Genomic DNA, 18,950 nt, shown 5'->3' on the forward strand with positions numbered 1-18,950 from the left:
CAAGGCAAATGATAGTGTAATATACATCATTTTGATTTGGGGCCAAATCGTAAAAGATATTAACATTATTTATAAAATAAACATTTAAGAGTTTAAATAACATGCAAAATAAGAGAAAAAAAAAAAAAAAAAATTAAAAAAAAATATTTATTTTTGGTTCTAAACAATAATAATTAAAAAAACCAAAAAAAAAACCTTTATACCATGAAATAATTCCAACCCCAAACCAAAAATTTTTTTTTTAAATTAAAGACAAAGGTGCGTTCTCTAAAATAAAAAAAAAAAATTTTAGATAGCTTTTAAGATAAGGAATATAATTGACATTAAAGTTTTATGTTTTTTGAAAAATTAATAAATTTGCCTATAAAATTAACTTTATGCTCGTTATTTTTATGTTTATAAAATTTCTCAATACATGATCAAAGAAATAATAAATAACTTTGTTTTAATTACATAGCTTATGTGTATAAAACATATTTTTTCTGTACCTTGTAAACTGAATTGCATATACAAAATGCTGATTCATATATTCTACACATAACTTTTCATGGTTATATAAAAACAGATTCTCTGTTTAGCAAGATAGTTTCATTAATATTTTTTATATATGTGTTGACCATATGGTTTTGGTTTTGCACCTTTCAATTCAGAGAGTTTCAATGTGTCATTGGACCCTAACACAATCAAGTCACATATTTTTATTTTTTGTTTGTGTCCATTTGTTTTCACTTTGATGTTAAGAGGGCATAGGAGGAGTAAATCACTTTTTCAAAATTTGGTTGTATTTAACAGAATTTTAAATAAGCTACAAGATACTTTTTACAGATTTATAAAACTCAAAATAATTTTTGAGATTTAGCTGGTCAAAGTTGGAAACTATAATAGGTTACTATGGGAGGCACAAACTAAAACAGCAAATCACAAAAAATCTTTCTTCTTTTATGTTTTATGAGATAAATGCCTCAAACTTTAAGGAATTGTTCCTTGCAATGTTTATAAAATTCTTTTGGAACAATATTTAAAAGATAAAAAAAATTTGACAAAAAACAAATTTGTTAATTTTTTTAATAAAATTTTCATTTTTTTATTCTTATATTTTGAATAGTTATCATATATATACATATATATATATATTTAAATGTAACATAAAAATAAAGTTTATAAATATATAGATTTGTTTGTTGTAAAGCTGTAGAACCTTATCTTATCTTTATTTTTTTAATTAATTTTCATTTGTTTAGACTTATTCTATAAAAATATGGCTCATTGGTTTCATAGAAATCCTTACAAAGCAACCGCTCAGCAAAAATTTGATGTCAGTAAAATTTCCATAAAGAGTGACTTCTTGAAAGTTATATAGTATGTGTTCTTTAATTATTTTTAGTAATATTTATTAATATTGTGTTATATTTAAAACTTCTTAACACTATAGTAAGTTATAAAGCTTATTTTTTACAAAAGAATTTGTGGAGTCTATGATATGAACTTTTTTGAAATAAGAGTTAATCTTTTTATAATCTTTTTAAAATAGTTTTTTTTAAAGTTTCTGTTTATTTAAATTTTAAATTGTGTTTTAAATTTACTAAATAACAAGTAAATTTAAATATTTTAAACTCCCTAGTGATGTTAGAGATGCTAGGATAGAACTTTTAAAAGTTCTCCAACTAACAACCACAACACCAGAACAAATAGAGGAAGTCAGTACTAAGTACATGTCCCTTATTCAAGGCTTGTTTGAGGTCCCATCAGAAAACCAACCAAAAGAAGCTAATACAACTTCAGAAGACCAAGGCAATGCTAGTGATAGTAAAAGTTTGTTTTTAAAAGTTATAAATTTTGTTTAGTCATTAAGACATTACCATATTTTAAGACAAATTATTCTTATTACAAAATATTTTAGACACTACTGTATTTGAATATGAACCACAGTTTTAAAATCTATTTTGGGTGAAACTCAGTAACTGTATAAATTTTTCAATGAAATTTTTAGTCAAGAAGTCTAAAAATAATTAACTTAAAGAGTTATGTTATCAAACAATGTTTCACTCGATTAGAGACCTTCAGTAATATTTAAATTACGGATATTAAAATAATCCATAAATGTAGAATTCTTTTTATTTAATGAGATTTTTGTATTTATCTCTTAGAACCCCGGTTGATAACTCTAATTGTGACACTTAAAACAAAAAATTAAAAAAACAAAAGCTATATAGATAAGTTCTCACTTAAACTATATTTATATATTAGAATGTATTTTAATTTAAAACTACAAAAAAAAGTTAAGTTTCACCTTATTGAATTTTAAACAAAGGCATTAGTTTTTTAAGCTATATACTTTATTATACTTATAAGTGTTCCACTTACTTCTACAAGTATTAAAAACAAAAAAGATATTTAATTTCTTTAAAAATAGTAAGATTCATTCACAAAAACACAAGTTTTAAATTAAAGCATAGAAACTTTAAAAAACTTATCTCAGGACCTTTTTTTTACTAAACCTAGTTACAATAGAGCATTTTATACTGGGGTAAATTTTACTAAAATAATTCTTGATTAATAGTAGTCATTTTATTTAATATTAAAAAAAATTTTAGTACTAAACTTCTATACTTGTTTTAACAATTTTTAACATATGAAGACGATGATGCTAACGTACCTGCTGGTCAGAAGCAGATGTTGAATTCTTTCTTTAAGTTTAGATGGACCCAGTCTCTGCATGTTGACAAGCCTCCTTTGTAAGTTTATTTATTTGCTACATATTATGTTGTTACAAACTAAATGCTTAATATACTACCAGTTTTGTTGATTTATCAAATTAGACCATTTGTTTTAACTCATTTTATACATTTTGTTGTTAAAAGTTATAGAATACCAAATAATAGAAAATATTTTACATATTAATTGTATTATTTGTATATTTCCTTTTAATTACTTAAAATTACTACTACTTGTAAAATTGTTTTGTTTAAGTAGTATCAGGGTTGCCACACACTCAGGGAATCTCAGGGAATTTTCAAACTGTAGAAAATCTCAGGGAAACTCAGGGAATTTTGGCATTTTTCTTTTAACTCAGGGAAACTCAGGGAAGTTTTGATTTTTTCTCTAAATTTCAGGGAAGTTTTTGAAAATCTCAAGGAAATTTTTTTCTAGATCTAGAATGAGGTTTAGTTAATCCAGTTTCAATATTTTGTTCAAAAGTAGTAATTTTTATTATTTAAGTGGTTATTTAGAATTTTTTTAGCCTTGCGGCTAGTTCTTCAATATTCTTAGTATTAACATTGTAGTTTTTTTAAGTTTTAAATTTATATTTACTTAAGTAAAATCAAACAGTTTAGAGAAATGAAAGTTGTTGTTAACTATTCATTGAAAAGTTCTAATAAACTTTTTATTTTTAGTTATTTATGTAGTTTAAAAAACACTATTTTTTTAGCTTTGTTGCCTCAATTTTGGTTCCATATTTAACAAGGTATCAGGAAACCAGCCCAAGCATTCTTTTCATGTATGATGATATACAGAAGTTAGTATACAAGTTAATGAATATTGTTTTTACTACTTCTTTCATGGACGCCCATTCAAATGGAAAAAAGCTACTTGAACTAAATAATGAGCATTTTCAAAATAAAAGTTTTCACAAAAAAGATGTAGAGTTAGGATGTGCTGCTTCTACTTTAGTTCAAGATTTGCTAAATCAAGGTAAAGTTTCTAACATTTTGTTCAAGTCATTTCACAATGAATGTAAACTTTTTATATTTGCTATAATAAAAAAAATTAAAACAAGAATGACTGTTGGTTTGAACTTTTTAAGAAGGGATGCTGTTTTAAATCCGGCATGTCTAATTGGAATGGGTAAAGACCGTTGTGTCAGAAACTTTACAAGGTTGGTCCAACAACTTGTCAGCATGAAGATACTAAAAGCAAAAGAGGGTGATGACAGCATTAATCAATACATTGATTTGTTAAGTTCTTCTAACACTCAAATACTTTTTGAAAATTTTCTTGAAAAACGTCACAGTTTAGACACCTTTTATTTTGACACACTCGATATCCCAAGCAAGTATAAAGATTTAACAAGAGTCCTTGAGGCTGTTTTTGTGCTTCACAATGGCCAGGCAAGTGTTAAACGGGGCTTTAGCTTAAATAAGGAAGTAATATCAACTAATATGGGAGAGATGACAATAAGATCCCGAAGAATGATCAAAGATCATCTATATGCAAACAGTCTAGAACCAAGCACAGTTGAACTAAGTTCTGAATTGTTAAAATTTGTAAAATCTTCTAGGGCCCAATATTTGGCATATCTGTTCCAAATAAAGGTGATGCTTTGAGCAAGTTAGGAGAACAAAAAAGTAAACTTACAAAGCAACTCAAATGTTTGGTTTGAATGAAGACTATGACAAATATACTGCAGATGCCAACAAACAGTCTGATTTAGGAGCAATGGAAGAATTATTAGCAAGAGGAATAGCTGCTAAGGACAACGCAAATAAAATAGATTGTGTATGAACATCTAAAAGACATAAAAAAAAAAATAATTTTAGATTATTTTGTATCAGTTGTTAGGTATTAAGTTGTACTTTGATATGAGATATTTCTTTAGCTATTTCTTTAAACTTTCTTTTTGCAGGTTTTTTTTACAATAATGTTAAGCTTTTAAGTTTTATTTACTGCATTCAGAACAGTTGCTAGGAAAGACATACAAGTCATAATGAAGTTATTATGTATGCATTTAAGTGAGTTCTTCATGTGAAATTATTATTATAGTATAATTAAATTTTGTCAATTAAAATGTCAAACAAATTAAACTTTATTCTTTTATGTAGAAAGTTAACTAACAAGTTTACACAAAGTTGTGCAAAAATTTAGTTTTTAATTTTTAATTGGTTTAAACCTTTTAAGATTGAGTTTTTGAAAACAATTTTTTTCATAAATTTAATGCAGAAGCATACACATACAACCTTCCTTTTATTATTAAAGAAGAAAAATGAGAATGAGGTATTAATAATTTGTGTTAGAAGAGAATTTTTTTTTTTAAGATTTAAAAAATACTCAGGGAATCTCAGGGAAATTTAAGGTTACTCAGGGAAATTTTTGGTCACTCAGGGAAGATTTTTTGGCTCAAAGAGTGGCAACCCTGTAGTATTTAAAATACTATTTTATATAAGTTTTAAAAAACTAAAACATTTATTTGTCTATTAATTATAGGGTTGCTACACACTCATATTACTAAGGATAAATCAGGCTAGTTTGAAACTTTGAATAACTCAGGCTGGCTCTGGCTAGAATTAATATATTTTAAATCTGAGACTAGTTTTTTATGACTTTAAATTTGTTCTTATATAATATGTTTTTATAGTCTTTTTGTTATCATTTTGGTGTTTTTAGGTATTTAAGCTTGAGTATTAATATTTTTTTGAAAACTTAGGCTCATAGTAGTTTTTTCAATTTTCCTATAAACTCAGGCTGAATCAGACCAGTTTCTGCTAGATTTTTTATCTGGAGTGACACCCTGAAATTATAGTATCATGGTTGATAAAAAACTATAATCCTGGAAAAACCTGGAATTTGAGAAATTGAGGAAAAACATATACTTTTGAACAATAATCACTATAAAACAATAAAAAAAACCTAAATATTAAACAATTTTTACATGTTAAGTAATTAAATTTATAAAAGATACAAAAAGTTAATGATATGCGATACTTTATTTTTATCATTTAGAATTTTTTTTTTACAATCACTTTTAAAGAAGCATTACAGTATACTTTCAATATTTTATACTATTTAAGACAGTTTTTACTTTAAATTTAGTTTTATGTTAAAAATTGACAACAGTACTTTCAGAAATCCTGGACAAATTTTTCAAAAAACCTTTGGCAATCTGGTAATACATACCTTTGATAACAAATGTAGGTGAAAACTTTGTGACCATCAAAAATTAAATTTTTCTTCTTTGCTTAGTTTGAGACAGACTTGTTAGAAATTAAGTTTATAATTTTGTTAACATTGCCGCCTAATCTTAATAACTAGGGCTAACAAAGTTTGTCCAAAGTTTTTCTTTAAATATAGTTTTTTGATAAAATTGGTCTAACTTAGGGGTGGGCAACGTACGGCCCACAAGCCAGATCTGGCCTGCAAAGTGAAAATGACCGGCCCCCGAGCGTTTTTTAAATTTTTATAGGATCCGCCCTGCAGATGAAAATGACCGGCCTACGAGCAAAGTGACACGCCCGCAAAGGGTCAGTATTAAAGTATATTTTTACAAAAATATACTTCAAAAATTTGATTTAAAAAAGATGTTTAAAAATAGCTATTCAATTTAATGTGTACTAATAGATAAACCATTTTGTCCTGATATTTTATATTGTTCTATTTAACTAAAAAATTTAAACATAACTCATTCATTTTTGAAAAAAGTTTATTAATTAATTTCGTTTAGCGCATCCTCAGAATAATATTACTAAAAACTCATAATATTATAATGTAATTTTAGTTGTATACAATGAATTTGAAAAGTCTAGCTAAAAATAGTTATGTCGTAAAATATAAAAGTCTGTTTAGAAAAAGTTTAAAATAGAATTGAGTTGTAATAAGCTAATTTGAAGTAATTTATAAGACAAAATTGCTAAAACGAAATCATTTAAAATAGTATAAATTTTTACCTGACTCTAACTAAGTTGGGATATCCTTTTTTCATATTACCATAAGTAATGTGTTTATTTAAGTATGAGTTTTACGTACCTACTTTTGTCAATTATTATGTCATTTCTATTTATAGACATTATATAAACATCTAACGTGTTTCAATCTACATCTTAAGATGTCAGACTTCAGAAAGTTTTGTGAACTAAGAGGATTCAAAATTTGATCAGTATCCATAAAATTAGATTACAGCCGTATTCGTAACTTTTATTTAATTAAAAATCCAACCGGATTCAAATTTTGATTTAATTTAGTTTCCAGTCGGATCCGGATCAAATTAAGATCCAGCCGGATCCGAATCTAAAAAGTAATTGTCCATCTGAATGCCATTACTGCAAAAAAGTCATTATCCGGTAAACCACTAATTTGAAATGCTCTGGCCCGCCAAAGACTAAATTTTTCCAGAACTGGCCCGCCGGTTGAGAAACGTTGCCCACCCCTAGTCTAACTGATAGTAACATTAAAGTAAACAGTGCAGTAATTATATTTTTTAGTAAAAAATATTTGTAGGTAATCAGTCAATTTTTAGCTAACATAAATTAAAGTTTGCTTCAAAATAAGATCAGCCTTAATTTATGTACCATTCAAAGTTTTTTGATACAAATTTGAATTCAATTAATAATTAAACAATCTATATAAGATATTAAACTATATACGACAGGGATGATTCAAGTGCCAAGTTTGATATGGTGAACATGATTGTTAACGTTGGTCTTTGGTATTCTAAACATGCTGCAAAACTGGCTGCACAATCTGAGTTTGTTTTTGGTTTCGTTTTATTAAAAAAAAAATTTTAAGTAAAGGTTGTTTCAAAACAAATACATTGATTAATAAAGATCTAAGTAAATAAGATAATAAATATTTTACTATTATTTCCAAAAAGTTTTTTAGTAATCCATTTTTATTTTATTGAATGATATTTAATTAGTTATTGTTAATCAAATACATTTTTTTTTAGACAAACCTAACACTGTTTTTAAAAGTTGTTTTTAATTTAAGTTTTGTTATTGCTTAAGGTTTTTTTTGTAAGCTACGATAAACACATTTCTGTATAACTAAATTTAAACATTGTTCTTAGTGTTTTTAAAGATCAAAAAAGTAGTTTAATTTTATAGAATAAGTATGGAAGATGCAAAATTAATTCACACTTGTTTAAAGAAAGCAGCAGGAGTTTTTAAAGCAATAAAGGTAACTAATTATCTTTAAAATTAAATTTTAGATGGAAATTTGCTAGCTAAACATAAAATTTTAGATTTTAATTTGAGTTCAATTAGTGGAATTTTATAATTTGTAATTTAACTTAAAGCTATAAATTTCAAAACTTATATTTTGTTTTGTTCTGTTAAAAAAATTTTAAAACAAAGCTCTAGTTGGCTAAAGAGAAAAATTATTCTCACATAAAGTTATAATTACAGACAAATATGCTAAGTTTATTAACTCAAGAAAGACCAAAATCTTCTGATTTGGACGACCTTGTTTTAGATGCTTACATATTTTCATCTCAAGCAGAGGCTCAAGAAGGTTTTTTAGTTATTTTCATGGATAAAGTTTAAATAATTTTATCTAAAAAGTTTATATTTTTCACATGGAGTACAAAATTTTTATTTTTCAAATTGGCATTTATAAGTTTATATAATAGTTGCTATCACAATTTGTATTTTTCCTAAATGAATTTATATCATTTTTATTTATTTATACTTCTTTAATCAAAATTAACTACTGTTAAAAAAACTTTAATTCATTCTTTAAAATTTTAACTATTTGGTTTTTAACATGATAAATAATTGTGTAAGCGGTGCGAATATAAATAAGTTTGTGATTGATAACAGATTTGCTTAACTTAAGTACTTATGAATTTATATTTCAGTTACAATAGCTAGAGCTGTTGAAAAGAAACACACAGCAAAATTGATAGCTGGTTTGGCAAATGAAACATCAAAACTTTTTCAGCAAGCAGGTTTATCTTTCACATCATAGAATATTTTTACTTGTTTTAATTTTATTTAATCAGATTAAGTTAGTTATTATGTAGCTAATGTAGTTTTTATAAGTTATTTCTTGAGTAATTGTTAATTAACTTAAAAACATTATAAACTTATATTCTTAAAAATTGTTTTGGTATTTATGCTTGTTTAAGTTATTATTTTCAAATTATCATTTTGATTTTTATTGTTCATTGCAAAATTTTTCTTAAGGCAAAATTTAGTTTTAAACTTTTCCTATGAAAAAATCTATTGCAATTTCATTCCTACGAAAAAAAATCCTGCGTAAAAATTTTTTCATATGCTATTATGTTTGTTTTTAAAAATAGTATAAACTAAATAATATTTTAATTTAAATTCTATTTCTAAACCACTACTTATCTAAAATAATAAACTTTGAGAGAATAAAATTTGAACTTTAGGTGAACTAGGTGGATGTTTACGGTTTAAAAGAGTTGTTTTTTTTTTGGCTAAATTTTTGAACAAGAGTAAATACCATAGATTTTATGTTTTTTAGCAATAAAATATAAATGAAGTTTTGCAATTATAGTGTAAAAAAGATAAAAAGCAAGTTAAATATTTTATTTTCAGTTACAAAAGCTTGTTCAATATTATTTGCCAAGTTATCCCAAAAAAAAATATGGTGTCTAAGTTTTCTTTATAAAAAAACCTAGTGCAACATTAGTCCCATGAAAAATGTCAAGTTCAAAATTTTTCCCGTGTGGGTAAATTTTGCACTTGATTCAAAAATTGTAATGCTATGAATTAGTCTACTACTTCACAATGTTTTCAAAAATTTTCTTTAGTCTTGTCAGTATGTGTTTGTATATTCATTTAAAAAAGTTCTACTTATTTTGTACCATGTTTAACATAAAGACTTGCTTGTTTTGTTTTTAAAAATCTGAAAAACTGAGCACCTATCAATAAATTAGATAAGTTTTAAATAACAGCTATTGTGATAAATTATCGGAAATAATGCGCTAATTTACACTTTATAATGCAAAAATTTAGATCAAAATATTTATGTACCAATATTCTTGTCTTTCTTTTACATTTTTTAACATGTTTTACATTAGTATTCCAGAAAATATTACCTGATATATAATTTATAAATCTAGTTGGAATAATTTGGTTTTTAACAAAAACAGAGCTTCTGAATAATATGTACTTAATTTACTATAACTATACTTACTTTTTGGTTATTTTGTGGATCAGTCATAAGAGCTTTTGTTAAAATTTGTAAAAGCTCTGTATATATAACGCTATAAACAGCTGACAGCAATTTCAAAATAAATTTTTGTTTATATAAAATAAATGTTTTACTCTGCAACAAAAGATGCATAGAGAACTATGACAGTACTTAATTTATATACATAAGAGCATTAAGATAAAGTAATGATTTAAAAAGAAAATTTATAACATGTTGCATTTGTAGTATCATACTATTTTTTCAACAGATGATTCCTTAAAAATAAGAGATCAAAATATTGTTGGAAAATGGAGAAAGTATCTTCAGTTGAAACAAGCATTTTATCGTTCATTTGTAAGTAGTAGTTAGGGCTTAAGTATTTTTTTTATGAACTAAGTTTTGAAATCCTTTAAACTTCTAGTATACTTACTGCTTAAAAAAGACATACTGCAGGGTTGCCACAAGGTCAGGAAATCAGGAAAAGTCATGAAACACTAAAAAAAAAGACAAAAGTCAGGAAATTTAACAAAGTTAAAAAAAAGTCAGTTTTTGTCATTTTAAATTTACAAAGTTCCTTATTAAAAGTTCCAAATTATTTTCTAAAGTCTTCAAATGGTAAAAAATTAATTAAATATCTTTTAAAGTCAGACTAAAATTGCAAAATTTTCCTAGAAATTGACAAAGTTATTTAATTTCCAATGCCTTCATCTGGTATAATTTAATAAAGTATCCTTTATAAAACTGCAAAATTTTCCTATTAACATATTGAACAACTACACTACTTGAACAAGCAGTTTTTTTAGGGAACGGGTAAAAATTGCACGAAGACAATTTTGCACCAAGGGGTCAATTTTGCATGAGTTAAATTTTTGCACGAGAGTAAAAAAAATAAACAGATAAAAAACTAAATGATAAATTGATAAAAAACGAAAAGAAATAAAAAGTTACTGATTGATGGTAAGGCTTAGGGGTAACAGTGATAGTGAAAATATAAATAAAAAAATAACTAATAAGAAATATAATTAGAAAAAAGAAAACAATTGTTAATTTAAAAAAAAGCTACTGACCGCGGGTAAAGAGTAAAAGTTATAGTAAAAAAAAGAATAATTAAAAAAAAAAGTTACTGACCGAGGGTAAGGGTTAGGGGTAACAATGATAGCGAAAAAATAAAAAAGTAAATAAAAAAAAAGATTTAAAAAAATTTTGCTCGTGCAATTTTGTACGCTCGTACAAAATTTGACAGCTATTCAGTTTTTGTAAGCCTTTAAGTATTAATTATCTGTAGCAAGGACACTTCCATAGTGAAACTGATATATACGGAAAAGCTTATCTAGCATAAATTTAAAATCTAAGTGTTTTCTGTTTAAGTAAATGATTGAGTTCTTTATAATTAATCAGTTAATTTAGTATTTTATGTAACAAGTTGATGTATATACTTAACCTCTTTATATTTTTTTCAAAGTTGTTTTAGTTTCTAAAATAAGTTATAAGAGAGGTATATAAGAGAGATAGGTATATGCCATGAACTATATCTTGATTAGATGAAGAAGTTGAAGTGTCAAAAAAGAGAGAGAGAAAATAAATTTTAGTACATAAGTTAAAAAAAAAGTGTTTGATTAAAGTCTTTATTGTTTTAATATTTTAATTGTAAAAGTTCGTTATTATTTTAAGGTTTTATCTGTGAAAGTTGTTATTTATTTAAGGTTTTAATTGTAAAAGTTCCTTATGTGTCCTTTCGTTTGTTTATGTACATTTATGTTAGGAAATACTAAAAAAATGTGTCTTTTTTCTCACAAGCTGTATTTATAAGGTAATATTACAAGTATTTTGCTGATAAAGCTGTTTATTGCAAATACATCAATCGTACACAGATGGTTCAAGTGATGTAATGGAAGTTTGATGATTGACTTCAGCAAAAAAACTGTTGTTTTAACCTGTAATAAAATTTGTCTGAAAGCTTTATATAGTTTTAAGTGTTAGATTATGTATTTTAAAATGAAATTAAATTAAGAGTTTGAGTTTAAAAGTCAGGAAAAGTTAGGAAATTTTTCTTAGCTTGATCTGTGGCAACCCTGATATTGTATGCATTTTTTTCTAATTATAAAGATCGAAGACACATTAAAAAAACCTACCTTATTTTCTAATAATGTATATGATTTTTCTAACTTTAGGAAAAAATTAGAAGACAAGTTCAATGTTTTTTTTTAAATCCTCAGTTAAGCGTTCTAAAACTATTAAAGATATATTTTTTTTAAATAAAAAGTGTTTAGCTTCAAAAAAAACGAAAATCTAGAAAGGTTTTTCTAACTTTACTGCACCTTGAAAGTCAAATCAAATTTTTATATGGTTTAAGAAAGTTCATTCTTACATTTTTAATCTAAGTGCATGTGTTAATTTTTGTGAAATATAATGCATTGGTCACTTATTGCCATAGCAATAAATTTATTTACACCTACAGTAACCTCTCGCTTATTTACGCACATTGTGTTCACAGAAAAAAAGCGTTAAGATACGAGAGATCGTAAAGATACGAGAGGTACCAAATATACTTACTATAATGGCTGTTTTTTGACTTGCTTCTAGTTAAAAGCAGACTGGGGACTTTCCCACTTTCAACAATTTGTTTACTTCATTTATAAATATAAAAACAAAAGATAAATCTATACATATATTAAAAAAAAAGGTTTTAAAAAGTTAATTAAGAATATCAGTTTTAACGCGCAGTTGTGTTCTTCCAAAGCTGTAACTGGTGCTGGTGAGCATTACGAAGAATTGAAGGCAACGTGCGAAAAATTTCAACGCTCGCTGTGCAAAGCAAGTGTTACAGAAGAAGAACTTAAACTAAATAAAAAAACGTTAAATGAAAATTAGTGATATGTTTACTAAAAAAACAATTGAGATTTGTGTTAAGTGTAAGTTTATATTTATTAAGTATCACTGCTACTATTTGCAAGGGAATTTTATTATATTACTTTTTTAGATGTTTATTCATATATAGGGCAAGAGTGTTTACAGAGTCTAAAGATATAGAGAGGTGAGTTAGCATTTAAAAACATGTTTTAAATTAAAATTAAGGAATAAACCTACTTTGTGCAATATTAGTAAAAAAAAATAAAAAAATTTTGAATTTAAAATGCTTAACTAAATAAGAGTGCGTAACGTCACGAGTGCGTTAAGATGCGAGAGGTTACTGTATATTATACTAATATTGTTTAGATTAGTATTGCTATTAAAAACTATACCTTGAATTGATAATTGTACTTGAAATATAATAATAATTTACATATTTTTCTATTTGATAAAACTACTAGTTTCCAACAATAATTTGTAATAGAAACTAAAGTTGCTGATGAGATTTGTGTTACAATACTAATTTGTTCAAAAGTGTTTGTCAAAAATGTTTTCAGAAAAAAATTATTACGGGTATTCATATTAAAAACTAAATTTTCTAAATTAATTTAAACTTGCAACTAAATAATAAAACTAGTATTTTATACCAACACATGCCTTAACTTGTGTTGTGATAAGAACTTAAAAAAAATTAAATATAAAATTATAATGCATGTTTGCAATGGAATAAAAAGCATGTAAAGTAGTACTTTATAATTCAATTAATTTAAAATTGTTAAAACTAACTGTTAGTCTTAAGTTGAATGTATACTAAAAACAGACAAGAAAAGTTGTACTTTAAAAATCATTAAAAAAAATAATTGAAAGAATCTGGAAGAAAAACAAAAAACTTGAAACAGTTTTATAAAAACTTTTGCGAGACCCTGTTATTCAAATTGTAATAAACACTTTTAAACCTCACATAATTTTATTTGTTATATTTTATACTTAATGGGTGTTTATTCGGTAAAAGAATAAGTATTAAATGTTCTTTGTTTTAGTTCTTTTACTTCTAAACTTACTATTTTCATAATAAGTATTACTCATAACTATTCTCCAACATATTATTTTTGACAGAAACAAGATATAAAAAATAATACCGGCTTGTTAATTTAATGTCAGTATACATTTTCAACCACTATTTTTATATCCACTCAAACTTATAGTATTTAGTTTTGAACGGTTTTCTTTATAGAATGAATAAAAAACTGTTCATTTTATACTTTTTTAGACATCTTTGTTGTTAATTTCATGCTAACTAATATGTATATGTACTTAAATCGAAAAGGAAATAAAAGAAAAAAATAACTGTCATTGCAGGGTTGCCAAAAAACCTGGAACCCGTGAAAAACTTGGAATTTTACAATTTAGGCAAAAGAAAACCTGGAATTTTAAACAAATTTTACATGTATAGTAATTAGATTTTAATCAGATACGAAAAAATATCAAGTAAAATAATTTTATTTGTATCATTTAGAAATTTGTTATGGAACACTTTTAAAGTAGATTCACAGTATATTTTCAATATTTTTAAGACAGTTGTTTACCTTAATTTAGTTTTAATTTAAAATTGACAAAAAAAAATACTTTTAGAAACCTGAAAAAAATTTGGAAACTCTCTTATTTTAATTTTAGTTTATGCATATTTTATTGCATAAATGATAACTAGGCAATTTTTTATCTTTTTTAAAAATCATAAATTTTTTTAAAGTTTTTATAAGACAGTGTTACAAATTAAGAATTGTTAGAAATTGTAAGTCATAGCTCTGCAGTTATTTTTATTAATTTGTTTTAATTGAATGAACAAAGCATACTATAACTTCTAATTGTTTTTATTTTTATTTTTTTGACACAAATTAAAAGTTAAGTATTTTTATTTTATATACTAAATAAAGGCATTGTGTTACTATGGAGTTTCATTGCTTGAACAAGAAAAGTGTGGTGATTCGGTTCGTGTATTTCAAGAAAGTTCTGACAGTAAGTCACTAGTTAATTTTTTATATATTTATCTAAGATTTTAGCAAAAGTTTTACGACTCTTGTAAATTAATTTTATAAATAATAAATAATTTTACTGTTTATACTAAATATTGGTGCAAAAAAATTTAAAACATTTAGTTAAAAATACTCTAGAGATTAAGATTAAGCTGTTTATTAAAATAAAAAACCTAACTGATTTCTTAAACTTTCATCATTTATTGACATTTTCATCGAGTGAAACGGATTTTGCCTATGTTTTTGCAATTTAAGTATTTATAAAAATTAGAAAAGTCTAGATCATTTATAAAATTTAAAATATTTTTATTCAACTTATTTATTATTCTGTAAATTTTAATTGCAAATTATTTTTTTTAACTCAAACTTAATTTACTGATGAGCTCGCGTTAATTTTTTTAAAGGCATTTTAATGTTTAAATTTGTAGTCATAATGTAAAACTCAGTCTAACTACTTAACTATTTTAAATGTTTATTTTCAACGAAAGTTAACTTGATTAGTTAGTTATGCATTTATAGATTTTAGTTGTTTAAAACCAGGGGGCAACGTGCGGGCTGGATCCGGCCCGCATAGTGAAAATGACCGGCCACCTGACGTTTTTAAAATTAAATGGAATCCGGTCCGCTAGGATCAATATTACAAAAATTGTTCTAGTATATTTAATATTATTGCTGAAACACTCCAGCTAGGGATTGCCAAAAATAGATGATTCCGCAGATTTAATAAAAAAAGTTATTTGTTTTCCCTTAAATTGTTACGCTCGAGTAATTTTTAGTAAACAATTATTGTATTTATAAACCTATCATTAGTTTGGCCCAGGGTTATAATACATAAAAAATTCTGACTACTTAATAAGCACTTAGAATGTCATACTTCAGAAATTTTTGTTAATTAGATGAATTCGAAATATTAATTAATCGGATCCATAAAGTTAGTAACCGGCCGAATCCAAGTCTTTTTTTAATAACGGATCCGAAAAATATTATCCGGTAGGATTCGGTTACTGAGTCCGGTATATCACTAATTCTAAATGCTCCTGCCCACCAAGGATACATTTTTCCGCATCCGGCCCGCCCCTAATTAAAACCATGCCTTAAAAAACTGTAACATAATTAAGATCAGCATAGTTGATTTTAAAATTTTTCTACTTGCTTGCAGAAGTCAGAAATATTTGTATAAAAGTTACAAACCATATAACTAATAACAGGTTTGAATGCAACACACAAGTTGTGTTCGGAATACAAGCAAGCTAAAGGTGCTGGCTCTACAATAAAACCCAATGAGCATGCTTTTTATCTTAATTTCACTAAAGATATGACGAGAAGGTTTGAAAAAGCAAAACACGAAAATGGATTTATGTAAGTTTTTAAAAGTTAAAGTTAAATAATTCTTTTAAGTCTTTTGATTAATGAAAATTTTAATATCATCAGTTTTAATTGTATGAATAAGGTTTGTTTTTATAAAAACCAGAACTTTTAAACCACACCTTATGGAATATATTGTTTCTTTATTATTTATTCTGCTTTATTATTTAACATGCATATTTACTTCAAATGTTTGACATAAATTTTTCTCTTTAATAAAGATATCACCAAAAAGTACCGCCAGTGTCACCATCAATGTCGTTTCAAGCAACTCACGGGTTAGTTGAGCCAATTGACTTTGAAGTTCCTGCTAAATCTTCCATGTGGAATTCTCAAGCATACGCTGGCTTCTCTATCAGTAAAAATGTGCAAGATAAAAAACACGTTGGTTTCGATATAGTTCTTTATAATTTATAACGTTAACAGTTTTTATTAAATATCTTTAAAGCTTAAATTGTCCTTTTTACCTTAAAAGTTCAGTTTTATGTGTTATAAAGATTTTTGAATATATCTTAAAAATAATAAGATAAAAATGAAAGCAAAATAAATATTTAAATTAACACAGAAATCACCTGAAAAGGATGCACCCGTGAAACCAGTGAAGGAGCCAGATATCAAAGTTACCAAGGATGCTTGCGTCATTTCTTAAATTTGAAATATATCTAACCTAATAATGTACACTTTACTTGATAAATTACAGTTTAAAGTTGTGTATGGCACACTAAGCTATTATGTCTAAAAATTTACACTATTTCCAAATTATTTTTAGTTTATTATTATAAGTTTAGTTTGAAAATTAATTTTAGTTGTTAAAATGTTATAATATTTTTATTTTCATTCAACGAATATAATGTTAATATAAAATATGTATATGTTTTTTAAGATCTCAACCTTTAAATCATTTCAAAACACTTATTTATATGTATTTTGTAATGGAAGATTTTTTGTTTCGAAATCCATCTGAATTTCTTTATTCTACTAAAGGTTTTATAGCAAAACCTATTTTACTTATAAAACATCTACTTTTAATGGTTATATATAACTAAAAAAAAATTTTCTTTAACAAAAATAAAATATAATTTTAGTTATTTTGACAAAAAATTCTACTTCTTCTGAATGTTTTTAAAGCTTGCATAGGTATAATATATTCTTTTTAAACTTGTTAAAGTTTTTTTTGTGTCATCAACGAAATAGAATAGTCGATTGATGAATACATGAGACATACTTTTGAATGAAAAAGTATAATAAAAACTTTTTTTTCTTTTTTAAGAATCTTGATGATTCTAAAAAAGTAAAGTTAAATGTCTTTTAAATTATATTCATATGATTTATTCCAATTTGTTTTTTTTTTAAGTATTTTGTCACCATTCTTTTCAATAACCACTTTCTAAAAAATATAAAGCTTATAAGTTTGCAAATGTTTTTAATAGTTCATCATAGACAAACTATGGAATAAAATTTATTACGAGATCTCCACAGTTAATTTTCTACAAAAAAAAAATAAATGAAATTTAATTTAAAAGTATTTTCGTCTTACGATAGTATAATATGATATTGATGGACTCTAATATTTAAAACTGCACAATATTTTTACATTAAGTTTTTGCAGTACATCTAGTCTTTAAATATTTACTTTTATTTAATTGACTTACTGTAGAAATAAAGTTTTTATTTCCTAAACCATGAAAAGCTCCTTTTCTAACCCTAATGATAGACCTAATATGTAATGATTGATGCAATAAATTAACAGTTGTTTAGTATACATAGTTTGCTTTGTGAACATATATTGTAATATAAATTTAAAAACACGCTTTTAAGAGATTCTTACAATTGATTTAAATATTTTTATAATGAAGCACTTTTTTCAAATACGGTAGGAATTGTGTATATTTTTATAGATTAATCTTGAAAATTAGTTAAACATTTTTTCCACAATCAGGATTGCCAAAAAACCTGCAATTTTAAACAACTTTTACATGTTAAGTAGTAAAGTTTCGATTTGACACAAAAGATCTATCGTATAGATTTTATTTATAAACACATTTAAGTAGATTTACAGTATCTTTTCTATATTGTTATACTATTTAACACAGTTTTTTACCATAGACTTAATTTTTGAACTTAAAATAGACCATAAAACGTGTTGTTTATTTAAAAAATCTGGAATAAATTTTTAAAGCCTGAAGAAAATTTGGCAACCCTGCTTAGTATTGTATAAGTGATTTTAAACCTATGCATATAATTTGCTGGGGTGGTTTTTTATACTGATAAAATCTCGTTACATTTTAATAAAAAAAAAAGTTTTATACAAATTTCTCACATACCATTTTAATACTCCTGTTTAAAATGTAAGCAAATAAAAAAAAAATTAAAAGACCACTTTTCTAAACATTTGCTCAAAAATAATCAAAACTTAACTTTTTATCAAATATTGTTTTTTAACTTGAGTTGCAATTATAAGAAAGAATTTTCAGTCAACATTTTTTTGTTCAAAACTTTATACCGTGCACAGCATGTTATAACTATTTATAAGCTAACTTTAAGACAAATTCATTTGAAAAATATTTTTTTATTAATTCCTATATTTTATCACGAAAACAGGAGCATCAAAAATTCTCTAAGTAATTTTAAATAAAACTTGAAAACAAAATTTTAAAGTAACTAATGTTTGTAAGTATAAAAAAAATTGTAATGCATGGTTGAAAACTTTAAAAAAGATCTTATGCACTGTTTTTAAAGTGTGCAGTGCATACATATTGTAATGGAAATAGTGAATTTTTATACATGGATGTTGATAATGAATTTTCTGTAGGACTTTTTATTATTAAAAAG

At 25.1% G+C, this 18,950-nt stretch overlaps 1 protein-coding gene across 1 annotated transcript; it reads left to right on the forward strand.

The window, feature by feature from the left end:
- The first annotated feature begins 1,245 nt into the window (after positions 1-1,245).
- LOC145835763 (BRO1 domain-containing protein BROX-like) lies at positions 1,246-17,461 on the forward strand. Its single transcript, XM_082943477.1, has 12 exons — positions 1,246-1,359; positions 1,622-1,812; positions 2,639-2,735; positions 7,361-7,456; positions 7,815-7,887; positions 8,115-8,220; positions 8,567-8,656; positions 10,139-10,224; positions 14,655-14,736; positions 15,962-16,112; positions 16,340-16,502; positions 16,684-17,461. The coding sequence occupies exons 1-12, from the start codon at positions 1,259-1,261 to the stop codon at positions 16,765-16,767; spliced, it is 1,320 nt and encodes a 439-aa protein (XP_082799603.1). The 5' UTR covers positions 1,246-1,258; the 3' UTR covers positions 16,768-17,461.
- Positions 17,462-18,950: the final 1,489 nt, after the last annotated feature.

The sequence above is a fragment of the Thalia democratica genome, chromosome 5, assembly GCF_965202585.1.
Source record: "Thalia democratica chromosome 5, ktThaDemo2.hap1.1, whole genome shotgun sequence".
Classification (NCBI taxonomy): Eukaryota; Metazoa; Chordata; class Thaliacea; order Salpida; family Salpidae; genus Thalia; species Thalia democratica.